The 27,167-nt window shown below is 38.5% G+C and overlaps 1 protein-coding gene across 10 annotated transcripts in view; it reads right to left on the bottom strand.

Annotated features, from left to right (window-relative positions):
- The window catches only part of itpr1b (inositol 1,4,5-trisphosphate receptor, type 1b), a 164,437-nt gene that overhangs the window by 111,766 nt on the left and 25,504 nt on the right, over positions 1–27,167 (bottom strand). For all 10 annotated transcript variants that reach the window (XM_041225064.1, XM_041225066.1, XM_041225065.1 and 7 more), the window contains 18 exons: positions 26,874–26,989; positions 25,175–25,261; positions 23,723–23,881; positions 22,101–22,199; positions 20,663–20,746; positions 19,503–19,649; positions 18,181–18,276; positions 17,204–17,248; positions 13,969–14,123; positions 7,220–7,319; positions 6,584–6,744; positions 6,184–6,325; positions 5,870–6,028; positions 3,926–4,098; positions 3,009–3,128; positions 2,207–2,401; positions 1,138–1,389; positions 378–519 (listed from right to left, as the gene is read on the bottom strand). In XM_041225064.1, the coding sequence (XP_041080998.1) occupies positions 378–519; positions 1,138–1,389; positions 2,207–2,401; positions 3,009–3,128; positions 3,926–4,098; positions 5,870–6,028; positions 6,184–6,325; positions 6,584–6,744; positions 7,220–7,319; positions 13,969–14,123; positions 17,204–17,248; positions 18,181–18,276; positions 19,503–19,649; positions 20,663–20,746; positions 22,101–22,199; positions 23,723–23,881; positions 25,175–25,261; positions 26,874–26,989 (2,432 nt within the window). The remainder of the gene's footprint in view (positions 1–377; positions 520–1,137; positions 1,390–2,206; positions 2,402–3,008; positions 3,129–3,925; positions 4,099–5,869; positions 6,029–6,183; positions 6,326–6,583; positions 6,745–7,219; positions 7,320–13,968; positions 14,124–17,203; positions 17,249–18,180; positions 18,277–19,502; positions 19,650–20,662; positions 20,747–22,100; positions 22,200–23,722; positions 23,882–25,174; positions 25,262–26,873; positions 26,990–27,167) is intronic.

Below are 27,167 nucleotides of genomic sequence, written 5' to 3'. Positions count from 1 at the left end.
TCAAGCATCTATTGTAAATATATACATCTCACAGGTATAGTACAGTAAAAAGCCTTATTCACTTAAATGGAGAAATCTAAATTGCAATCCTCAAATTACATGGTATGCCTAGACAGAAAGTACTGTATGTATTGTAATAGTGTTTTTATAGTTTTAAAATAGTTTGTCATTGATACATTTAATGTACAGTGTTAGCATATTGTATAACCCAGCACAATTTTCCAGTCAATCGATGGCAGATTAGTCAGGTTTTACAGTATAAGAAAATATTTGGTATTGCATACAAAGCACAAAACTGATTGTGAAGCTGTCTAACCAAATTACAATACACCAAGTACAGCACTGAATATTTTCATGGCACTGTAGAAGTTGCATACCTCAAAAGTAAGTTTATTTTTCTCCTTGTCTGAGAAAGGGATGTTTTGGCAGACCACGTCTCTTAAGTACTCCTCCACAAACTCCATCGTCTGTGAAAACCTCTCATTGATTTCATCTTTTGAAGTGCCACTGTTATCATAGCTGCACAGGGGATAATTATAAATTAGAGAGCTAATTCATGCTATAAAATCATACCCTTGAGAAACGCTTTCTTGAAGAGGACATCATACAGGTCTACAAACTCAAATCTGCCGCAGACCTATCTATGCTTTCGTCATATTATTAAAATTCTGCTTGCGAACACCTTTACAGGCTGCAGTTCATATAAGCTACAGCCGTCAAAAAAACTTTGATACCAAAACAGTCATAACACCACTCCAGTCTCTAGCTACTGTACTCGACAACATCAAGCAAATCAACTTTCACTTGAAGTGCGCTGTGATGCATTTAAAAAACACACATCTGCATAGGTAAAATGTGCAAAACCCATTAGATAGTGTATAAAACGAACCCACTTAGTAAAAGGTAGGAAAAAACCTCACTATTAGCAATCACGACTCCCTTTTCCTTCCAGTGAAAATTCTAGTTCTTTGCTTGTAGTTTATAGTTCACGTGTTGCTGCTGCTTCCTGGTACCTAAATCACTTCATACATTTTAACATGGAGTTAAGCTCTACTGGTCCCTACAATAGCATTGGACAGGTAATGTTAATAAAGCATAGGTTAGCTTGGCAATCCAATTGCTTGTCCAGATACTCACTCATCAATGGCTATTTTGGAAGGTATTTCAGACCACAGCCGAGCGTATTTGACCGGGGTCACCTGCTCCTGAGGGTCTCTGTCCACATGCATGTGCAGCATCATGCGGCAGAAGGATGCGCGGAGGTCATAGGGCAGATTCTCATCTGACATGCAGTGCAGAATCAAGTCAACGTCCAGCTGGCTGGAAATCTTATTGATGGCCAAATACTGCCGGTCAAGACACATTCGAGCAAACAGGTTCAGCTGGTATCTGGAAAGAAGGAAAGATTAAAACAAATAAAATCACATGAAGGCATAACTACATACAAGTTCAGCAATCCTGTGGCACATTGTACAATATAAATGGGTAGTCTCCATCTGGCCACAGTTTCTAAAACTGCCCAGGGTATGTAAATAGCTGTGATAATATGAAGTCTATTTCAAATGGTGAAGCTCTGAGGATGTAAATGTCATTGCTACATTAGTCAGTCAAAAATAACTTGGCCAAGAAACTGATATGAACCAAATGAAGACAACTGGTTGGCATCTCAAAACACCAATCTGGGTGCTAACTGGGGTCTGTTAAACTAGCAGAGTACTACAAAGCCAGTAAGTGGCAAAGAAAAAAGTAACTGGATCCCCATAACAGAACTTACAAGAATCAAACAGCCGTACAACTCATTAAGCCAATTAAAAAAGTCACTTGATTCAACATGACAAATATAAATTGAGGATATTTGAACAAGACTAAATACAAGATCATTGCCTCTTGTGGCTGTTCAGTTTCCCAAGGCAAAAAGCAGATAGTACCCACAACAGCAGGCATTGCATTAGTCAGTTTTGGTTTGCTGCATGAAGACATTCATTCAGTGATCTTGCAAGTAAGACAGCAGGATCCTAAGCTCAGCTGTGACTTCTATAAAATTTTACCCTAACGTTCCAAAAACAAACCAACACAGATTTCTAAAGACAACCATTTGGTACCAACCCAAATAAACTCTGCTGTACTCTTCTTGGCACACAGGTGTCCAGTTCTAACTGCTGCACTCCTACAATAGTGTGAAAGCATCCCACTGTGGATGGCCAACCTGTAATAGCCGATAACATCCTGGTCCTCTTTCTGCCCCTCCTTGGCGTCCTGAGCCAGCTCGCGAATGCTCTTGCTGCGGATCTCCTTGCTGCTGTCATTCCAGAAGAGCCAGACCTCCTCCTCGTCTTCCTCAGACTCTGCAGTGCTCTCGCCACCTGGGAGGCCTTCAATCTCAAACCGTGACAGAACCAGCCTGTCCAAAACAAACAAAGCTTCACCATTGCTGCTCAAATCAGAGCTGGGACAAGCTATCCGGCAAACATGAAACATGCCCAGGTTTAAAAACAACCACACACCACTCGTGTTCCCAGAAGTATCAAATGTATATGTTGTTACTCAAATATAACTACAGCCACAATGTTACAGGGCTCTTATTTTTCACAGTTGTAAATTTAATGATACGTCCAATTTATTTTATTAAATTATTCCTAGCAAACATACGTAAAGGCCTTTTTCAAAGGTAACAAGCACCCCAGTGACTAACTGCATCATACAGTATATTGAAAAAAAGACATTTCAACATGTAGTGCGCTACCTACAGTCCTACAGACTGGCAAACTCCAAGTCAAATCATGGGATGTCAAGTTTATCCGAAAGAGGTTTGTGGGACTTTTCACCAGATGGTGCTGTGGTTGGATACGCCAATGTTTAAAAATGAAAAGATATTGCTTAAGAACATCTCTACCAAGTTTGAAGACAAGCGGATCAAGATACAGTCGTATGAATTGCTACACAGCCTCCCTGTGGCTAGACAACTGGTCAACACTTCTGAATGATCACACAAGGATTGCGGAACCTACTTGGTTTCAATGAGAATGTCAGCATTGGTAGGGTCTAGCACAGCATTGCAGATGAGCTCCTGGGTCACCGGGATGGACTTGTTCATCGACACACACAAGTCTGACAGGTAATCCAGGAACCTTGAAAACAAGAACAGGCTTGCATTGCTATCAGATTTAAAAAAAAAAAAACAAACAAAACACATGACATCATTGATTCAGTGACTTAATCCAGCCCATCCATGGCCTTTGTAACACAGGATTAATGGACTCTTTGCAACCCTTGCAGGATTGCTCTTTGGTCAGTAATGTATAAATGCCAGAGTATATTAGGGGAATTTCACACATTTGAAAATGTTCATGGTCTTGTTTTGTTAGGCGACTCCACCCTCAGTGATATAATAAACAACTGATAGAGCCAATTCAATTTCACTTTCCCAGACTGTGCAGCAACAAAGCTAGCGGACAGCAAGGAGCACTGAAGCTTCAAAACAAACACACAACACAGTACAACCACCAGCCAGAACCAGCAGGTTAGTTATTTGCTCAAGAAATAAGTCCGCTTTCATACATAGCTCTTTCCTCATAAAAAAAATATCCATCAACAGAAAAAGGACCCACTAAAATCCAATTGATTTTGGCACACACGGTCAATGTAATTGATTTAGTCAATTTCTGCAGGGAAGTCTGACTGTTGAAATAGAAGCATCTGTCCAGCCAAGTTCAACTAAAGTTTCAAACTGTGCTGGCAAATGCAAGCGTTACGCTATGATGCAAAATCGGGCAAGACGTCTTCAGCTTGGACAGCCTCCACATTGGTTTCAATGGAAGCAATTTATTTTCACACTTGCCAAAAGGCAAACCGTGCCTTTCACAATAACGCAATGTGCACAAACGGCACAGAGCTGGTGGGCTGTGTGCACTGACTTCGCACTTACCTGGGCTCTCTGTTCTTCCTCACCAGACTGACGAAGGTATCAATCTCTGCCGCCGTAATGTGCTTTTCCAGAAGCTTCCGGTTGTTGTGGAGCAAAGCCGTGATCGTGTCTTCAGCCAACACATCATACCCAATCTGCTTCTGCATGAATCGGAACTGCTTGGCTATGTATTCCTGCAAGGTCAAGAGAATGAGGGAGAAAACAACCTTACTTTCTATCCCTCTGTGAATACCAGTGGCATCAACAAGGGTTTCAGGAAAGCTTGGAGATCACCCAAACGTCACCAATTGTGCTAGCTAGCATGGGATTTGCATTGCCTACAACATATCCAATTTAAATTGGTCATTTCCTTTACTTTGTATTAAGCCTAACATTAAAACTTAAGTACTGCCAAACTGACCATTCTAGTGGGGAAAAAAATAACTGTACAAAAGCAATTAAAAAAAAAAAAACACTTCGTACAGTTAAATTAACCACTGAAACTGCAATATTTGGGGTACACTGGTATTTCCCCACCTAAGCTATTTTCCTATCAATTAATTTGTTGATACATAATTTAGTAAGCCAGCATATTTAACTACAACATACTGTAATTACATATTTTGCAGACAAGGGCTTTTTACACCAACTGCTCAGTTAAAAGGTCTTGAATGACAGCACTGTTACACCAAGATTTGAGATGGTCTCTTCATTACACTCCATTTACATGTTCTCCATTTTCAAGGAATACAAAAAGCAATACAAAAATGCATGGGACATGTACCGCAAATTAACCCTACTGTCTCCTTACCACATATCTAGATATGGCTGAAGATAATCATCCTCTCCATTAATGGATGAATAAGAAAACCATCTCATCAGTGCAGTTGTATGTATTTACTGTATGGAATGGGTAGGATGCTTGTCCTTTAAGCCCACCAATGAGCCTCTACAATGGTGTATTCCAAGAAAAGGCATTACACTGAACTTATATCTTCAGGGGAAAATGAAGAACAAATATCTACCCAGTTATTCTGCTCAGTTAGAAAACTGATACCATTCAGTGCGCCACTGTACTTTTTTGCTTAAGATCTTCTCAGCGATACCAAGTTATTTAGTAAACAATGGGCCCTGAGTTAAAAGCCCCACCTCCAGGTCGGTTTCACAGATGCTGTCCCACTACAGGCAGTGCTGTGTTGAAATTGTTTAGTGATGTTACTGCATTGTCCTCCAATTTTTTATTTAATTGATTTTTGTCAGCTCTGCCGAGTTGTGTGGCATGCCTCACAGATAGTGTCCATAGTAAAAATTCTCAATCCACAGTTGTCTCTTATAAGCATGTCAATTTGTTTTCTAAAGCATTAACTATCAAGCAGCTGGCCCAAGTGTCCAGAACCCATATAGTCACCTGCAGTACACAACACCCGCAAGAGTGAATACACAAAAAAATCTGTGGATTGTGTGCGACAAACTTAGTGAAGTTAGTCTGCTTAAAGTGGCCCCACCACAAGGAGAGTTTAAAAAGCTCATACAAGAGAAGTAATACCTTTCAAAATGTAATTATGTACTTACAATAACTGCTAAAGCATGACTTCCTATTGAGTTTATATGAAGTAAACATTATTCATCACATGCCCATTTTAATTCACAAGAAAACCCCTAAAAACATTAATCCATAAACATGCATTACTTTATATGGTACCAATAAACTGCAAAAGAGCAGACTGTTTGGGTGACTAGATAGAGTGAATATTCCAGAAATAGGCATACTTCCAACGGATTGCAGAAACATATTCTATCCGATAGAACTTCTCCTCAATAAAACTTGAGGGACACAACAAATGTGATGCTTTGTACTGGTAGTTTTTTTGACAGACAATTGGACATTTAAAGACTTATTGATGATTAACCTACTGAATGGCCTACACTATGTGCATTACACACTGTACCTGCAAAACCCATTACCTGGTTCTTCCTGTAGTCTTCCTGGGAGTGCCTCAGCACCCTGTAGCACAGCCTGCATATGTGCCTGAAGGGAGCGTGTCTCTGATCTCCGAGCTCCTCTAGCCTGAGCATGGGTCCATCCCCACTGTCAGTGAACGGGGCCTGAAGCAGCTTGAAGATCTGAACATTGCACAGAGCACAGTGGATCAAGAGAAAGGGAAGCATTGTGTCTATAGTACACGGTCTGAACATTGCACAGGAGCACAGTGGATTAAGAGAAAGGGGCGCATTGCTTCTATAGTACATGGGTTAACCTACAGTCAAAGCTAGCTCACCTGCTTTAGAATGTTCTGCTCCCTCATCAGTTTTTGCCGTTCTCTGTTTGGCTTGTTGACCATCACTTCTAGAACGTCCTGGCCATTGTTGGCAAGGTCCACGACAAAAAACACCAAATCCTCCAATAACTTTGTTACAAACCTGCAAGAAAATAGAACAATCAAAAGCCATCAAAATTGTGTTTTTTTTTTTATTTAGTCATTCAAAAACTGTTATGCATCCCACTCTTCGAATACTCTATACCACAAGAAAGAAAGGAGGAAGTGTAGACTACAAATTGAGACATGTCTCATGAGTTTTTTTTTTTTTTTCTTTCTACATTTCAGGTTGTGACTGACCAGCTGGGACTCTGTTCCGAGGACAGATTTCTGTATTACTGCTTACGTTGTGAAACCATACCTCCTTTCATTCTGCGTTATGGTTCCTTTTTCAAGCTTCCCTGCAATCGATGCCAACACTTTACTGGCATCATTGGCAAAGTCCAAGTCTCGCACTTCAGCCGGTGAAACTGGGACGATGGCAAATGCTTCTTTATCTTCTTTGAGCGGCGAAGTACCAATCTGAAATACACCGATAAAAAGCAGGCCCTTCCACTTTAATACACCAAACTAGTGCATTACATGGTATTCATTTTGAAATGTGTCATTAACAGAAGTCTAAAGTTGGGTTCAACTTCTCTGCTACACTGAAATACAATATATTGTATTATATATATTATGTTTCTAATATCAAATAGACTACTTGACTGCTGAAACTCAAAACAACTATATACCTTTATTAGCCATTCCTGATGAAAAACATACTGATCTTGGCGGAGAACAGAATGAAAATTGGCTTGGCCACAATATTGCCTTATTAAATTTCACTACAAAGTACAACTTATACAGTGCAAAACAAATTATATTCTTGGCAGTTTAATAAAAATAAAGACTGTACAATGGATAAAAACAATAAATCAAAATAGGAATTGAATGGACAAAAGTAATACAAGCCAGTAGAACGTGCCCATGCTTAAATTAATACGAGAACACTTACTCTAAGCATAACCGGCTTTTCCTCCTCCTTGTCAATGGGGTTGTTGGTGCTGTGAACCCAAGTGTTTGTACACAGGTGTCTCAGTCGCACATACGAGTTCCTGAAAGCATACAAGAGAGAACCAATACATCACAGGTTTAACAAGTCTCTCAATGCACTTTCAAGGACTTATAAATGATAAATACACAGACTGGCAAAAATAATTATGGAAAGGCCTTGGTAGTGGGAGGTACCACAGAGCTCCCATCACAATCAGGTGGAAACTGGGGGTCTTTTCCAGTGTTGTACGGTTCTGAGAATGAAACCTGTTGCTTGATACAATACATTCCACCCGCTCGCAAGTGGATTTGTACTCCTCCTGGTGTTTGCGGTTTTCCACAAATGTTGAAGTTTCAGGAATAGCAGCCACTTGGTTAATGCAGCCCCAGTGTTGAGGGACAAGCCAGTTGTGCGGGTTCCCACCATCACGCCCCTTGTGAAGTGACAGTTCTGCTATCAGTTGCACACAACCTCCTGTTAATGTTAACTATAACAAGGATGTGACTGATTGACCAGTCTATTGATAGGCAGCTGACACGCCCCCTTTTCACAACTGTTGTATTTTTAAATGCATATTTCTACTGTTTATTTTTGGAATATGCATAAATTGTGGAATTAAGGGCTGAATTTATGAAATAAGGTAAAAACTAAATTTACTTGCAACATTTTCCTGCCAAGGGAGGTCAGAGGTCAAAAGGCTGGTAAAAAAGACTGCCGCCAAAGAATCCATAAATCAAAATAAAATAAATAAAACAATTTGAAAAGCTAAACTTGGCTCCGCTTAAGTCTCCAGGATGGATGTGTTTTTATGCCAAATATATTTAACTACCTCGGTACCTTTTAATGACTTAATTGTTTTAATTACTGTTTGACACTGATGCACTCGTTTCAATAGCACTTTATTCTGATGGAATTTATTTGCAATACTAGCAGTGCACTATTGATTGGACTGTTCCTGAGGTACGTGTACTTATTTGTCTTGCTTGTGTACTATTTGACATCGATCTATGTCTTCTGATTGTATGAAAACAAGTAAAACCCCTGAAACTGAACACCGCTTGTGACTGAATTACAACTGCCTGGAACATAAAACTGCAACAGGAAGTAACTAATTGGGCCTTTATAAACATTTGAAGCTCTCTTATAGTCTGTACGACAACAGCGCTCTGCTCTGACAATGAATCAATAGAAACCAAGTCCTGTAGGAGTCCCTGACTTGCTGTAACCAAGTACAACTACGCCTACTAAATCCAAATAAGAGGTATCAATACAGCAAGCAGCACAATATAAAATTAATGCATTTATTTTGGGTAAGCAATTGGACAGAAATCCAGGTCAGATTTGTTACTTCAGTTTGTACTGTCGCAAACTTAAAAAAAGTAGATACTTCCTCTGTCAAATCTCTCTGACAATAGGAACCGCCAATAGTCTAGTTGTGCCAACTGTCCCTTAAAAATACTACTTATTTGACTATAGAGAGATAATTAAACTAAAATTAATAAAATAAAAAAACTGCCTCAGGCATAGTAGTGTTTGTGGAACTGCAACAAAGAGACTTCATATCACAACCATAATGAAAAACATATGACTATGGAAGCAAACCTATTGTATATAAAAACACACCTAAGCTGCATATAGTCCAGCAGGGATCAGGACTAATCATGTGAGTTGCTGGAAGGGTTCCAGTAGAAACTGGCTAGAATAGGGTCTGGCAGCACCAAAGGAACACACACAACTTGTCTGGCCTGTATAAAGATGGTAAATAAATCAACAGTTAATATCCTTTAATCGATCAAAGGCTCAGAATAAAATTAGCTTTAACACCCACCTGTTCAAGACTCAACTGGCATCATCTGGGTGAAAGATGCCATCTCAATTCTAATTTCTAAAGGTTTGATGGCAGCGTCAAAATCGCCGACAAGCTTTTCCTGTTCAACACCGAAGAGACCTAACTGGTACCTTGTTTATAGTTCTGGTTTACATCCAAAATAAGCACAGGCGCCATGAATTTCCATGCATTACTGTTTTACCAGCAGGTATTTCAAATTGTGCCAGACCACATGAGAATAAAAGGAGTTTTGTACACTTGCTGGCATGGGAGACGGGGTACTTTCCAACTGCTATATTAATACAGAATTATAATTGGGGCTTGTTTCGACAATAACTACTGTGCACTTAAAGTACATAAAACATATCAACATATCACACAGGAAGACTAGAAAGCCAGCCAAACTAACAAATGAAAATGCTATGAGGGGAAAAAAAAAAAAAATGGAATGTACAAATACCAACGCAAATTAAACAAATAGATAATTTGAGGCTCCCGAGTGGCGCATCTGGTAAAGGCGCTCCGTGTGGAGTGCAGGATGCGCCCCATAGCCTGGACGTCACCGGTTCAAGTCCAGGCTATGCCATTACCGAATGTGAATGGGAGCTCCCCGGGGGCTGCACACAATTATCGGGCAGGGTGTCCTTGGTTCATCGCACACCAGCGACCAGACACCAGCGACCCCTGTAGTCTGGCCAAGCACCTGTACAGCACCCTGTAGTCTGGCCAAGTGCTTTAGCTGCGTTGTTCTCCGACACTGTAGCTCTGAGGTGGCTGCATGGCAAGTCTGCAGTGTGAAAAGAAGCGTTCGGCTGACAGCAGACGTTTCAGAGTGTGCTCGTCTTTGCAGCTCCCGAGTCAATGCAGAGGCGGCATCGGTGAGCGGAGCCTAAATAATTGGAAATACTTAATTGGGAGAAAACAAATTGCCGACTACTAAATTGGAAAAATAAATAAAATTATATATAATCCCAGGTATGTAACCAGTAAACACAACAGTAAGCCAATATCTTGTGAAAAAAGGATATTGTTTAAAATATGTATTTATGAAGCATTGTGCCCTTATTATTACTAGTGAATAACCTGAGTGCTGTGCTTTTGCTGCCCAATGCAACTTTTCATTCAAATTCTCCCAAAGAATACATAATAAAAAAAAAAGTAATTAGCAACATGGATTACAATGAATGACTTCTTTATTACTTATTTGTTCAAAACTGACTTAAATTATTGTCATTTAACCTAACATAGTGAATTCACATGTGGCCTGGGGTAGCAGTGAATGTGTCTGGATGTTTAGAATGCACGGCACCACTATCAGAAGAACAAACACACACGTGCTACTGGCAGCTCTAGTTACTGGCATATTCACACAGCTTCACTTATTAACCCATTTTGTTTGCTTAAATAAAAACGAACTTACAACTTGTCAATCAAGCCCCTTAATTCACATTATATATATATATATATATATATATATATATATATATATATATATATATATATATATATATATATATATATATATATATAGACACACACACACAGAACACCTCAAGGTTTGAAAACCTCTGGGTGTGTGATTTTTAATTTGTCAGAAAAGCAGAGATCTAGAAACAGGCACTCGTGAAAACGTTAGACCACCTTGTCCTTTAAATTAGTCATATTAAAAAGTTTTGTGCATTTGTGGCTATGCATTCCTTTTCTCTTACTGTTTTAAATGAATTGCTTGTGACCTAGTCAAGTCAATTTAAAATTAAAAAAGGTCTAATGGCACCAACATACTTGGCACAAATGAAATCACTACCTCAAATTGTTTGATGCTAGGCTTTCACACTGTGGAGGAAGCAGCAGCTTTGTATAATAACTGGCAGAAATGGCTCAATTTCTTGTATAAGAGCCACAATTGAAATCGACAGAGAGAATCACAGAATACTTGTGTGCCAAGTATGAAGCCAATATCTTGAAGCATCATCATCAAGAAACCAAAGTCACAGGATCATAATATCAGTGCCATGTTATGTCACAGGGCAAAGTGTTTTCCGAGTTCATGCAAACTCCCCTCATGCATGTGTAAACGCCTATAATGGAAGTATTCTCTGACATGCCATGCAAATTGGGATGCGTGTAGGTAGATTGAGTGCAGGAGGTGGGGATTAGCTCATAAGCACGTTCTATTTTATACAACTCTTCACCCCATCTCTGAATTCTAGATGTTAATCTGTCCTTCACACTATCACTCAATGGCTTAATAAACCTGTGAAGCACACCAAAAGCAAATCAATGCCAATTTGATTTAGTTCCTGATAAAGTGGGTGGATGTCGATTCTATGTACTACAGTACATCTGCTTTAAAAGGTTAATGCAGAACTTGTTCACACAATGCATTACCACATCTTCAGGATCAATGACTATTGTGACTTACACCTACACACTGTCTGGTAGCCATGGTTTCCAAGCCAAACAGAGATGGGGTTTTCTAGCGCAGATTCCCATGGGGCTTGGCTTCCAAACAATAGGTTCATTAAAGTCCTTACGTTTTTAAATAGTTTTGCCATGGGAGAATGCAGATGCCATTATGGGCCACTGCCCTTCCTGTTGGCACACAGTAGTATTGACAAGATGCATCACAAACACAGACTAATAAAACCTGGCATGTTGGTCCTCTTGTTTTAGGTTGAACTCCCGATGACTTTTTTAAAATTAAATAACACCTTTTCACATAGTTTTCAAAGTTTGTTATATGAAAAATCTGAAGTAGGACAGGAAAGGTCTCTCTTGTGGTGTAGTTTATTTGGGAGAACAAAAAGCATGCAGCACATTCTGTATATGCACTCGATGAACTATTTTACTGAGCTCACTTTAAAATAAGCAGACGTAAAAAATAGGAGATGCAGTCTAAAACACAGGGTCAAAATCGGCAGGTACCACTATGTCCAAAAGTTTTGCATCATCTACACTTTGTTGGATTGATACAGTAACACTATTTCAGCAGGCTTCATTCGACTATGAATCAAAATGGTTTCATTATACAGGGAGATGCAAAAATTTGCCACAGCTGTACTGCTAATTCACTGTATTCTATAGGCAATTAAACAATTGTACATCCAATACTAGCAAAATACAATAAATGTAGCCTCGATTTACGATGGTCTGTATAGCAAGATTTGGTCACACTTTGTTTTAAGGGCGGTTTTCTTGTTTATTAACTGTTAAAACAGCAGATAAAAACATGATAATTTACATTTTCTGTTAACTTAATTAATATAATAGACCAGCTAAAACTGCAAACAGAGCCCTGTGGATGATCAATACCTAGTCGATCAAATGTTTGAAATCAGTTCAAATTGTTACTGTAGTAATGTTTAGCAAATTAAAAAAAAAAAAAAAAAAAAAATCAGGTTTTTCATTAACCCTAGCCTAAAAATTAACAATGTTTAAGTTAAAAAACTAAAAAAAAAAAAAAAAAAAAAAAAAAAAAGCCCTTAAGGCATGATAAAAGGTGTTACATATTTAACCAATACTAATGTTAGTTGATTATATGTAACTACTGCTTGGAACTTTCTGAAAAACCAAATGCACAACAGCTTCCTCAAAATCGCTAAATGAACTAAATTTAGCAAAAAGGCTAAAACTTGTTCCATTTCCACAATCGAACAAGCTGAACGTGTCCGAGTGCGTCAGTCTCATGAAATTCCTCCTCAACTAACGGGTGGTAAAAATTCAGGTAAAAAACAAACACACAACTCCACACACTTCAGTCTTACACCAGGGCCCAGTAAATCGTAGCACCGGCACCGATATTATTGGGCCACCTAAAGCAAAACGAACAAATGATACAACTGAAATGTATGTGTAATGGTTAAAACAGGAACCTAGTAAAGAATTAGCTGTTGTATTAGGGAGCGTAAAAGGCTATATTCACATTGTACCATAAACTGCATCAAAGCATATTCCAGCACTGTCAAGTTTGTGAACATTACAATCCTAAACCAACAGCCTAAGGACTGTTGATGAAGGGAATAGCTACCATACCATCAATTTAATACCATGACATCCCCATTTAGTTAGTGGTTTGGTTCATGTGCACCACTCATGGAGTAGAGCCTGTGTATTAGTCAGTTTCAAAAGCTGATACAAAAATAAATAAACCTAGAAATGTCATCATACAAAATGACATGAGTCTTGGGTACAGGTCAAAAATGTGGATTTTTCTTAATTTGCACGTTTCAGTTTTATGCCTACAAGTCAGAAGGCATCGTTACCCACCTCCATTTATTTGTTTTATGGTTATATTACTGTTCCAGGAAGCCACTGTGTTTCACCACCTATTACTAACCCTATACTGCAAAGTGTTATTTACAGCTTACTTTGATACAAGAACGATAAAAAGTTCCTTACGCCCACAGTGTAAAACTGATCTACCCATGTTTATGAAATGCAAGCCGGATGTTTTGAGTTTGGACGTCATTTCTTAAACCTTTTGCCTAGTTTAAAAAAAAAAAAAAAAATTGTAATCGAATCTGGCCTACTTGGGCATCCGGTTCTCTATCGACATGCCACATCTGACTGAAGTGCTTGTATACAGGAAGTAAAATGGATAGACCCATGTGAAAAAGATCGGTATCACTGATACATCAAGTTAAAAGTGGTACTCAAACTATTACTGTTCGCTGAACATCTGTACTGGTACAAGCTGTATTCTACGATTCTCTCAAAAGAATCATTACACTGTCTGCTGTTCCAAGTGAGGTTTATCGTTCCTATACTTCCAGAGTAGTCTGCAGTTCAGCGGGCTACTCTGGAAGTATACACATCCTGTAAGTTGATTTTTGTGTGTACAAGTTTCCAGTCCCAAACAAAGAGAAAGCATTCTCAGCTGTACCTTGGAACCAGCGAGTCTCCCCCCCTCAGTGTGGTGGGATCCAGCTCAAAGATGGAGGAGATATCATTCCCATCAGGAACAGAGACCAGGGTGTACACCACCTTCTCGAGCACTGTGCGCAGACGCACCCGCAAGCTATCCTGTTCAGAGTCCATCTGAGAAAACACAGACAAGATCAGATACAAGCAAAACACTCAGTGTCTCATCCACAACTGCACAAACACTGGAAGACAAAAACATAGGTTAGAAAATCAATCATACAGCTGGTTTCATGATTAGTGCACCCATTGCAAAAAGACAAGACTGGAATACTTGACTAAGTTTTAAAAACAATTTTACCAAAACCAGCATGTGCAACAGGGGGGGGGGGGGAATCTTGGGTTATGGAACTTATACTGCATTACATTGACTGAACTAAACAGTTCTATTCATCAAGTACAAGGATTTGCCAGTTTTTTTTTTCCCCCACCTCATTTTCATTTCAAGTAGGGAGAATGTAGCATCAAGCAGCAAAGTCCTGAAGAACCATGCAAAATGGAACTAGATGTCACCAAGCAATTTAGGGTTGTATATGTCATTAAGGGGCATGTTAAATCACTAAAGTAGATCACAAGAATTTGACTTTGTATAAAACTAATCAAAGAAATCTTAAGACAAATGCATAAGTGATCTTTTCAAAAAGTCCAAATGAGGAGGGATGAAATACAACACTTAAGCTGAACACACATTTAATATTGGGGAGGGAAAGTTACGCTGACTATCAGCCTCTGCTGCCTACCAGACCTTTGCTTTTAAGCTTTCTTTTAAACAGATTTTCATTCAAAATTTAGACCACTAAAGTATATGAAAATACTGAGTATACAAAGAAATCAAATATTTTGCATAGAGGCATATACGCTTGTTAATAAAAACCAGCATTTTATTTTGCCAAATTTAAATAAAAAAGTAAAATAAACTGCTTTAAGTCAACACCATCAATAAATGATATATATATATATATATATATATATATATATATATATATATATATATATATATATATATATATATATATATATATATATATACACACATACATACATACACTTCTCAAGATTAGCTGTGTTTTTGGCTTCAATCTAAGTTCAGTCAAGCCCATTACATTCTGTGGGCTCCCATAGGCAGGTTCAATCTAATGGCTAACTGCAGCTAAACAGACTACTCGAACCTCCTGTCCCCCAGTGTTACTGTATTTACCCAGAAACCTGTGGTATTAATTTTCTATTTCCCCCCCCCCACACAAAATTAAACAAACAAAAAGGGCCTTGTCTATATTGACATATATTATGGTTTATATTAATTATTTCCCTTGTATTTGGCCCACAGGCCCATTTTACAAACTATTTGATCTCACAGTAACCAACTGTACTTGACAACTTAATGGACTGGTTACATATTATTCCAGCTTGTGGGCTTGGCTTTATTTTATCTGCTCCTTCACCTTTTTTTTTTTTTTCAGCAAGTCTTTTGGCCAGTAGGGTAAGTAACACACACTCATGCTACTGGCTAAAAACCCAACGAGGAGATCAAGGCAAACATTTAGCATATAACTAAGCCACAGAGACAAGTAGAGAGACAGTAAGATGATCTCACTCTGCTGAGGCATGGTGGCGTGTATGCAGAGGGTGTGGCGGGACGAGGAAGTAGTATTTCTGTTCTACAGAATTTGTAAATCAAGTGCACCTCCTTAAAATGGATATGTCACTCAACAGCCGTTTAAACCGAGTGACTAACATCGTACAAGCCTCTTGGCATGTGAAACTGAATCCTTCCTTTGCAATAAGATATTGGCATGTTGGTTACTTACAAATCAGAGAGCTACTTAATCTCACAAGCAGTTCTGATGAGATCTCTTTCATTAGTTTCACTAGCCTTCAGCTTCTATTCTCACAATCTGGTCTGAAATAGGCTTGTTTTTTTCTTTAAAACAACTAATGTCATTCTGTCAGATGGGAATGAAATATCATTTTACTTACTGATTTTATTTATCCATCTTCCATTCTCCTTTCTTTAACCCTTCACTATTGTTTAGAATGGCGTTAATGTTCATATATAAAAGTATCTTGGCAGAGCCTTGGCTGCGAAAGCCCAGGGTTATTGCTGTTGCATAACTCCACCAACCAGGGGACAGAACTTCAGCATAGGTCCCCATGACCTGGCTTCTGATCAATCACAATGTAACTGGAATTCCCTTCCAAAGAGGCAGCTATTGATTGGTGATCAGTAATGAACTGCAATATACATGATATTTGTGGTGTGTTTTAGTTTTTTGATTCAACACGTTCATGTACAGTACTACTGGTACAGCCTCTGGAAAACTGGTTAAAGACTGCCATCTATTGACTACATGTATTAATCTCCTGTCAGGAGCCAGTCTTCAGTTAATTGATAGTGTATGCCACCTGGTGGCGAGACTGGGTAACTGCTAGATTCATTTAACAAATCAAACTTCTTACCAAACACACATGTCCATTTTCCATTTAAATTCACTAGCCTTTCGCCACAGTTTAAATTTGGCCTGAAGAGAAAAGGCCAAACAGGGTTTTAGAGTTATTAGAAAAAAGTGAATGTCCTGCTGTCATCTACCGTGTAGTAGTGTTCACCAATAGACCTTCCTGACTGGTGAATGAACACTGAGGGAGCTGTGTGAATTTAAGGCCATCCATTTAACACTGCTGTTTTAAATGACAAACAAGTTGTATGCTGATTGGTTGCCATGATGCTATACAATCCTGCAATTGGCTGAACGAACTACTGAAATCCAACATACTAGAGGCTTGTCTGGGGGCTCTAATTAAAATCACTGAAGTACTGTACCGGCTTCAACTATAAGTAAAGCATCAACATTAGACTGGCAAGCCCACAATTGATCAAGCTGTTGTATATTTGGACAGACCCGTCGATACATAAATCTTGGGACTTGCCACTAGTGCGATATTGATCAGTTATCAGTGTAACAAAAGGTACCATTGTCATAAAACTAATCAGAGAAGCATGAGTAGGGTGAAGGTACAGTATGGAAAGGAAACTAGAAGAAACTGAATCAATTAAATGACATTTCCTCAGACAAATACTTCTAGTTGAAAGGTTTGTAATTTAAATGTTTTAGTATTTCTAAATTTCAGCCCTATTGGAGTGTTTAATAGCTGATAAACTCAAAATAAAAAACTATGCATGTGTGCATCCTGGTACTCACAGAAGACCTTAACTCTTGGCACTCTTCTTCATAGTCTGGGTTAACCTGGGGAAAAAATAAATTAACACAATTTACAAGGAAACTTACAGGCGTGCAAATGTGTAAAAAGGGTGTTGAGCTGGTCATCACAAGCAAATAAGCAACCAGGGCATTTCTCCAGGGATCTTTATGGGAGTTCACTAATATCAGAAACAATGTAAGGAAGGCAAATTGGACAGCAAACTGAAAGGCGGTTGCATAAATACTGAACACATCTATTGAGATTAGATTGTCCATTTCTATTTGGATTTTAACCTCAGGGGAAAACTATAAGAAACCAAGTCATGACTTCGGCTAGTGCCTTCTTCAGGTGTACACCAGACTAAACGTTTCACTGCTATTTTTTTATTGTTTAACCTTTGAATTTGCTGAAGTTCTACTACCAACAGTGAGATGTATACTTCAGACTGCATAGCCTCTCAAATTTAGAGTTTTGACTGTCAATTTAGTCAGTATTTGGGTGCATTGATTTATTAGCTAATTTATTCAAAGAGGATGCCATTTCAAGAACTTGTTAAAGTAATATTAGAAGATGAAACAACTTACAACCACTTCCACAGTTAACTGGGACTTCATTCACTGCAAGTGATAACATCCACATACGTATTTAAATGTAGTGTGCCCAATTACTTAACACCCCCACTGCTGCAATTCCCAACACAGCTCAAGAAACCTGAATGTTCAGTGGGCATCTTCCAATCCTAAAACAGAGCCAGTTTCCTCTTTACACTCGGGAACAAAGGCTAGAAGCGTCTGGCTTTTTAGCTCAGAGCCAATGAGACGCTCCCTTTGAAATTGCCAGCGAAGACCGCTGATTGCAAATTAGTTTTGCAGTGACCATTTAAAATCACGTGTTTCAATTTACATACTGTAGGCTTTAGGGTGTGTGCATTTGAAAGATTCAGATCATGTATTAAAACGCAGAAGACATGTTTCACCTCAGCAGCCAGGTAGTGGCCCGTAGCAAGGTGTTTAAACCTGAACAGACTATTCCAATATCCAGCCCCACCGCGACAAGGGTCATGCTGGACCACCTGCAAATAAAAGAAAACCGTTTAGAATGCACCAAGGACAAGAGACTACTCTTGATACATTGTTAATCAAATTATTTTCATGCATCTTATGTACAGTGGCTTGCGAAAGTATTGACCCCCTTGGCATTTTTCCTATTGTTGCCTTACAACCTGGAATTTAAAATTGATTTTTATTTGGATTTCACGTAATGGACAGACACAATAGTCCAAATTGGTGAAGTGAAATGAAAAAAGTAACTTGTTGAAAAAAATTCTAAAAAAGAAATAATGGAAAAGTGGTGCGTGCATATGTATTCACCCCCTTTGCTATTAAGGCTCTAAATAAGATCTGGTGCAACCAATTACCTTCAGAAGTCAAATAATTAAAGTCCACCTGTGTGCAATCTAAGTGTCACATGATCTCAGTATATATACACCTGTTCTGAAAGGCCCCAGAGTCTGCAACACCACTAAACAAGGGGCACCACCAAGCAAGCGGCACCATGAAGACCAAGGAGCTCTCCAAACAGGGCAGGGACAAAGTTGTGGAGAAGTACAGATCAGGGTTGGGTTATAAAAAAATATCCGAAACTTTGAACATCCCACGGCGCACCATTAAAGCCATTATTAAAATGGAAAGAATATGGCACCACAACAAACCTGGCAAGAGAGGGCCACCCACCAAAACTCATGGACCAGTCAAGGAGGCAACAATAGGAAAAATGCCAAGGGGGGTCAATACTTTCGCAAGCCACTGTAAATTATCGCACACTGTCATTGCAAGATCGAGAGAAAATGGCATCTCCCCAGAAGCGTGTATTGCCGGTATAAAGATGGTCTTTAAAATTAGTAAAAGGAGTTGGCATAGTTAACCCAAACTAATACCTTAAGCACAGTACAGAAACCAGGACCAAAGGACACTGCTGGAAATTAAGTGGAGATTGACTCAGGATAGAAGGAAGGAGATGCTTCTCACACAGTGGTGAGGCAGAATCACTTGGATCTTTTAAAACCCAACTTGACAATTTTAAGAGCAAGCAGCTAGGAACGGGACAGCCATGTATGGGACGAATGGTGGCCTTATTTGTAAATATTCTTTTGTTATGACCATTAAGTCTACCTTGTATACTCCTACAGTAATGCAAGAGAGAGTTCAAAATCCCACCTCAGATTTCTATTATTCACACACACCTCCGCCCTCCTACCCAGTGACTTGGTTTAGAGTCTTGGATCAACCTGCTGCTCACCTCAACCTCCCACAGTGCTTTGGAGCTGGTTGCTGAAGTAGCCGACTGTCTGCCCGTGGTCCTCAGAAAGACATACTGCTTCTTTCTGTGATCATCACAAGTCAGGAACTTCTCCTGCTCTGCGTGGAACAATCTGACAACATCGCCCTGAAAGTGCAAGTGAAACAAAAAATCACACACACACACATTCGGAAGTCCTCAATCTCAAACTAATAAATCTATAAGTTCACTGCAAATCTGCCAATTAGGACTGTTGCTATTAGCAATAGAACACAAAAACATTTATATTCTGTAATAAACTCATTATACCAAAATGCAAATCTGACTACAAGTGTATAGCAAGTCTATAATAAATGTACAGCAGTTTTCACCGCGCAGAATGGAACAGACTGACACTCAGTACAGAAGACTGCATTTTGAGTGAGAACTGAAATTCCAATCTTATGGTGTACTTTAAAGCCAATAGTAGTTGGGATACATGTATACAAAATGTTCATAATCCAAAACCTGATTACGAAAGCTGGCCAACAAGTACAATTCTTTTATTTAACATCCAGTCAAAGATATTTTGGGGGATTTTAATTCATTTTGTCTAAAATTAAAAGCCATCCCATCCAATAATGTTTTAGTGTGTGGTTTCTAGTGAACTGGTTGTAGCTAACGAAACTCCATTGATTATAGGGGTTGAAAAGTGCCGTTTCGAAAAAACATTGTACGATGGCAAATCCGTTAGACTTCCAAGGTCCTTTCCCCTGAGCCACCCCTTTAGGGTACTGCACCTTAATGGCTGCACAGCATTTCAGTCATTAGGGGAAGCAGCTGGATGGTTACAAAAAACAAAAAGGTGGTCCTGAAGAGGTGGGGAAATTTCCACGCTCTAGGTGATATGACCCAGGAAGTGCAAGGACCATCAGAAAACAAGGCCTGCAAAAATATCTTTAGCCAAGCAGTACCATAAATCATGTTGCAAAAATAAATACATGTTTACGAAAACGTATATTTCTTTCAAAACTACACAACTGAGAACTATAATGAAGGTGTGTGCATGACGTGAAATGTATAGAATTATTGTGTTAGCTACAGTCTAAGCAGTCAAACTGGTATCAAAGCCAGATTTAGAAAAAAAAAACACGTGGAGCAACACAATTAAAGCAGCTTACTCCTTTTAATATGATCTCCTTATTGTCACTCCATTTCATAAACAGAACTATTTTCCAACTGGTATTGCAGTTTACCGAGTTAACCTGAAAATGAAGCACAGACACAAATGGCATCAAAATGAGTGAAACACGAATCTCAAATAAGATGCACATTTCATTGAGACCGACTCATTTAGCAATAGTAATGCTAATGCTGCCCGTCACTTAGCAACCACCAGGTGCTGAAGTCAGTTCTGTAGCTGAAGGAAAGAAATGCAACGAAGCTTCTGAACATTCATGGGCACAGGGAATACAATATACAGATTGCAGCTACATCTTTTACATCATTTTTCAACGGCTTAGCCAACATTTATTTACACCAGTTTAATCCAGTGCTACACTGTTCAACTTGAAGCTAATTAAAACAGGTTTAACTGGCTCAAGGGGGGGGTTCTGGTAAAATATGGAAGGAATTAATAAACTGTAAAGACATCAAAAGCTCTGGTGTGGATAAAGGGATATGATAGGCTATTGGTATTCCCAGGGTGTAAATTTATTTTATTTTTATTAGTACGCTATTACTATAAACTGCCAGAGTGTATTTCAACTTGCATTATACTGTTTTCATGGTTTTTTGTAGCCATATCCATCTGCATTCATGCATAAATTGCTACATTAAAAGGTAGCCTTGTAATGGCAACAAAATAATCTGACACTAATTAAAACTAAAAAAGGGAAACTTTCTACTGCTAAACCACACTCCTGTGATATCTAAACAAACAAGGAGTCCCACAAGTGCAGTGCAACATTTAAACATTATCCATGCAGAATGCGCCGCTGGGTTTTTCCATCTTTGTTTAGCCCATAAATCCATTCCCAGATACTTCTGCTCTTTTGGTTGAGCTTGCTCATTAAAACCATCTGTAAAAATCTAAAGTTCCGAACTATTCTGATACTGAACCAAGGTATTTAAAGCCAGCAGGCTGAGCAGGGTATAAACAAATGCTGTACCCCCAAGCACCACAAACCAGCAGGGGTGGTTGAACACACAAGAGCCAGGCTGTCCAGAAGTAGTTCTAGATATATACAGCAAATAACAGCAATGCTCTATTACACACATTGGGCCTTTTCACATAGCTTTAAAAAACTGTGTAGAGTGTTTAGAAACATTCTCTTACATTAAAAATAAGGCTTTAACAAATGAGAACAAACTTTCAAATCTTCTCAAATAGGATGGGGGGGGAAATCATTAACCAAGTTTGATTTAAATCAAAAAAAAAAAATTGTCAAAACATGTTTTATGCTTAAACAATACATGATTCACGTACGCACGCATTTGTTTTATTCGTTAGTAGTTTAGTTTTCTATTCATTCTTTTACAGAAATCAGTCCGTAGAATAGTTTTAGCCGATATGGATCAACGTATTTAATTAGGAAATGTCTTTTGGCTTATCAGTACCTCATTGCACCCGGGGTTATCCACCAGCTGATGACTGCTAGCATGGAGTGGCTGGCCAGCATTGACAGGATTCAACACCACCTTGTCTCCAATGACAACCTGCAGAACACAACACAGCCCCTTCAGTGCTCTTCACTCATTTCCTGCGTATTTGAAATGTTTGTAAAAGGAATTCAAAATAGCCGTTAGTTCTGTTATCGCAACTATATCCGTGTGCTTAAGACTAAGAAATACCCTTTATTTATAAAATTAGGCACTGAATACAAAACATTGTAGCCTTACACGCCATGCTCACATCTGTGATTTAGAACCATTCAGAATAATACAGGAAAAATAAACATTGTTGCACAGGTCAGCAGACTAAGGAAATCTCTTAAAATAGAAAACACATCTTTAAAAAAAACTGGCCTGGGAGGAGTCTGCTGAAGTCATCTGTTTCCATGGCGTTGCAATTGTAAAATTAAATAAAACAAAAGGGGGTAGCAGACCAGGGGTGGGTTGCATAAATACAGGCAAGTTCACTTTAATGGTAGTATTGGTGATTTACTTTACTAAACAGCCTGCATACACCCAGCAATGTGCAAAAACAAAAGCTCAGTATGTTCCTAACAACTCTATACAGGAGACACTTTAAATAACACGCGTTTGATTCTCTTAAATAGCACATTCACCACACAGCAAGTAAAAGACTGAAATCAGGCCCTACTGGGGAAATTCGCAAAACTCCACCCCTGTGGTAATAAATAAACTTGTGGTAACTTATCATAAGCAAACCGCAAGTGGATAAGCAGTTCACTACATACAAGTAACAGAGTGAGATACACAAAAGACTAATACTCTATCTTCAGATACAGTCCTTGGCAAAAGTCCCTCGCAAACGATTCTACATATATGCAAAACTGGCTTCACAATATCCTAGTCCACAATGTCAGTTTACAAGGCCAGTCATTTGAAAACAATTCCAATTCTACACAGGGTTTAATAAATGCATTTTGACTATACCAATTACACTGCATTTAAAAACATTGACTGAATATATAGTAAATTAACTATTTGAACATTTGTTCAGAACACTGTGGTATAAATTGGGTGCCTAGTTTAGGAGCAAATAACCTTATGAAGCAATGACAGTGTGTCTACCTCAGGTTTCCAGTTCTGTGCACACTAGATTGACCATGTTTTATATGAACTTCAAAACAGGTACCTGCTTTGTAAGCTATCGACTTAATTTGTTACATCACCATGGTGGTTCAAGCACCACTGAAAAATGATCGTCAAATATCCATGTCATTTTAGTGCTTCTAAAAACAGCTTAGATTAATTATTTCCACAAGGGGAACAGGGTCATATTCTATATTTTAATATTTTATAACTGGGACCCAGCCTTCCCATGGTGGTGGTTAGCAAATCAACTGCATTCCGGAAAATAATTGCAATTCTTCAAATAGTACACTACTGTTATTTTTGCTCATTTGTGAAAATGTTGTATATCTGCCCTCAAGGGGAACAATCATTCTGGATTGCTTGAAAAACTATCAGAAAGACAAAGATGATGCGAGAAAGCTCTGCATTATTAGGACGCAAGAGATTTTGAAGGAACACTGCATGTTTAAAATACTTACACTGTCCCCAATGGAGCGCAGTTTGTAAAAGGGTTGGATGTAAAACCAGGAGCCTTCGTTGCCCGCAGCATCCAGTGTCACTCTCATCGCATTCTTCTCCAGAAGGGCTGGAAGTCGTTTATTAACTGTCAGGTATTTATTGCTTTTCAAATGTAACAGCTGCAATACAAAAGAACATGTCTGAAAATATTAAGCAATTGTGGCGAAATGATATGAAATCTTAGCTAGTTTGCACTTCCAAAAGCTACATAGGTGTCAAATGTGCAGTTTTGAAAGTAACATCTTCTAGCCCATGTACATTCATTAAAGCAGGATATCTGGTATTGCTTGGATTAAAAGGAAGTTCAGTTTCTATGCCTCGATTGTCTGTTTGCACCTCTTGGGTCATTTCACCTCTGCAATGTCTTCTGGGTCAAAGCAGGCGTCTGGCTTTCAATAAGGGAAGCAGCTAATTGGTTATTGACAGGAAAGAGGACAATGAAGGGCTGGGTAACTCACTGTTCAGGTAAAATGATGCAGGAAGGTGCAAGTCCTAAAAGCATGGCTTGTAAACAGATTGTTAACCTAGATAGATTTTTTTATTTCTGTGTCTGTTAAACTCACAGTAAAACCATGTTAAACTGAGCAATTCCTCAGCAGGGATTTTGTTCAGATATGCATCTGAAAATATTAATGATAGTAATGATAGCAAGTATAACCCTTAAGATGTAGAAACCCCCATTTTAGCACTCTTGCAAAATGCTTAGACGAATTGAACTCTGCAGTGCTGCCATTTCTACTGTGGCATTCTAGTTAGCTTAGGTGAAAAGGTAAAAGTCAACCATCAAAAGGAAACTTTATAATAATTTCCTAACAGAGTTTGGAATAACATTACTTCCAGATGCACATGTAGTAACACGGTTTTGTGAGATTGGTGAATCCCAAATTACAATTTTTAATTCATGGAATGCTAACCAATGCATTTCTTGACCTCCGGTCCTCCTTTTATTGTGCTACTAATTTTTTGGTTCTAACTTGTATACATTTTTTAAACTTAAATTAAAAACGCTATGTAAATATTTCAACTACAACGCTATACAGTTGATGAACTGCAACAAGCAGGTCTTTTGCTATAGTCCTTGCAGTGAGTTTGAACTACAACACATGATTACATACCAATAAAAACAGTACACAACTTCTTGTCTACAGCGCAATCTATGAAACATGCAGTAGAAACATTAAACAATTCAACAGAAGATAAAAAAGGGGGCCAGTGCTATTGCAGGAGCCAATACCTTGGTTAGCTCTCTTTTAAAACAAGCTTAAAAAAAAAAAAATGAACAGTTCAGGGAATCTAAAATGAAACGTATCAGTTTCTTCAGGACACAGCAGACAGGTCACACAAAACTCTCATCACACCAATCTGTGGTCAAGAGACACATAAAACTATAAATACCCGATTCAAACCATTACCTGAATGACGTTGCCATACTGTATTACCGTTCCCAGCAGCTTTCGGTTTTCAGATTCGTTTTGCTTCTTCTCTAAATCAGCAGCATGCTACACGAACAGGAATAGGATTAATATGCAAAGCAATACAAACACATACACCGCACACACACATCCTTTGCGATGCACAAGCTATTTTAGCACAACAGTCCAGTACTATAACAAAACACACTATTTACTGTGAAAACTGCTAATGTTAAAAAGCAAATGAAAACTACTGTTAAGGACCTTTTCAAGACTCAAGTGTACAAGCTGTTTACTAGTTTTAGAAATACTACAAAAGAAACTAAATTCAAAATGTCAGACTGTTCAATGCCTTCATTAGACACCGAAAGGGCCTTCACTGAAAGTGATTTCTAGTTGCAAGGTTTGTCATTTAATGTATTTTAGTACAGTATTTACTATATTTTAGTACAGTATTTCTACATGTAGTGTGTATTGGATGTGGTAACTAGCTTTGAAAAGTTTTATTTTCCTTTCACAAAAAAGGGTGCCTATTGCATTTTGGTGTAATTATCAAGGTCTTTGCAACAAATGTGCTTCAAATTACTTTATTTTTTAAAACATTAACTTCTTGATTACTCAAGTGCAGTTTGTGAAAGAAAAGACTGTTACACTAGATGTCTGCAGAAACGTTACACTATTGTGCACCTTTTAAGACAATCATGAAAACATGGAGAGTACACTGAACAGAACTATTCAAATGTCTGTTCTAGAGAAGGGTAGCATTTCAAAGAGGAAATATTGAGAACAGATGTATTTGGCACAGTAAGTTTTCTAGTATTGCCAATAATGGGCAAGTCTGTATTACAACAAAACCAGACCATACTTTCAAACTCAAGCATATGATCGAGTTTAAGGTATTTGTTTTATATACAGACAAAAACACTTTATATAAAACTTAATATGACCCTCCACTTATGATCACATTAAAATGTACCAGCCACAATATAATGGGAGTCAATGGGGACAAGTCATAAAACAGGACCATCATTCCCTTCCTGTCACTTTGGGAAATACAATCTTATTAGAAGGTTTATGTACAGCAAGTACTCTATTTTAAAAAGGACCAGGGATAAAAGTACAGCAGGACAATATAGCATACAGAACACTGCAATGAGCATGTTTATCCTGTTAAATTACTAGTTCCTTATACATAGCAAAGTAGACTGTACTGACTGAACTGTTAAACACCAACAATGACTGCAATACATAGAATTCCTAACGGCAAACCTTACAGTATTTCATCCAATAAACTCCCGATAAACTCATTCTTATTGTCACCATATGTTCTCAGTCCCTTGGAAGTGACGTTAAAAAGGTGTTTATTAAACGGTGGTTTAGGTCACAGTAGTGTGACTGAGTGGCAGAAACCACAAAGAGGGAACCTGCATGTGCCTCTGCAGATAACTTTATTATCGTCATTTAGCAGACGCTTTTATCCAAAGTGACACTGGAGACTTGCAGAGTCACCTACAATAGGACCTCAGGTTTTACATCTCTTCTGAAGAACAGTGCATAAGGAGGTTAAGTGACAAGGTGAGTCAGTGGCTGAGCTCGGATTGATCCTGGAACGTCCTGGTATCAAGCCCCTTTCTTTAACCACTGGACCACCAAGATTTATGGCATTGGTTGAAACTGTTGTCTTGAATAAAATACTTACATGCAATTTATTTAGCAGCACTGCATCTGTTGTACTGTTTCCCCCGGGTTTAGCTGCTTTCCAAAACTGTTTCTGAGCAGAGTATCTGTTCATAGGACATAGTTTAAAAAGGCAGTCTGAGGAAACAAAACAAAAAGTTGTTCAAGTTGTGGTAACCCAAGTTCCAGTTTTGATATACAAAACAACTAACACGACTGTGATGCAATTCTAAAATGTTCATTTAAAAAAGGGTAGCACTGAATACCACAGTAAAATTACAGTAAGCCTCAGAAATGGATAGTTGACTAACTGCAT

This window comes from Polyodon spathula, chromosome 23 (assembly GCF_017654505.1).
Source record: "Polyodon spathula isolate WHYD16114869_AA chromosome 23, ASM1765450v1, whole genome shotgun sequence".
Taxonomy (NCBI): Eukaryota; Metazoa; Chordata; class Actinopteri; order Acipenseriformes; family Polyodontidae; genus Polyodon; species Polyodon spathula.
Note: the sequence above shows the minus strand (reverse complement) of the source record. Positions and strands in the feature narration are given on the sequence as shown.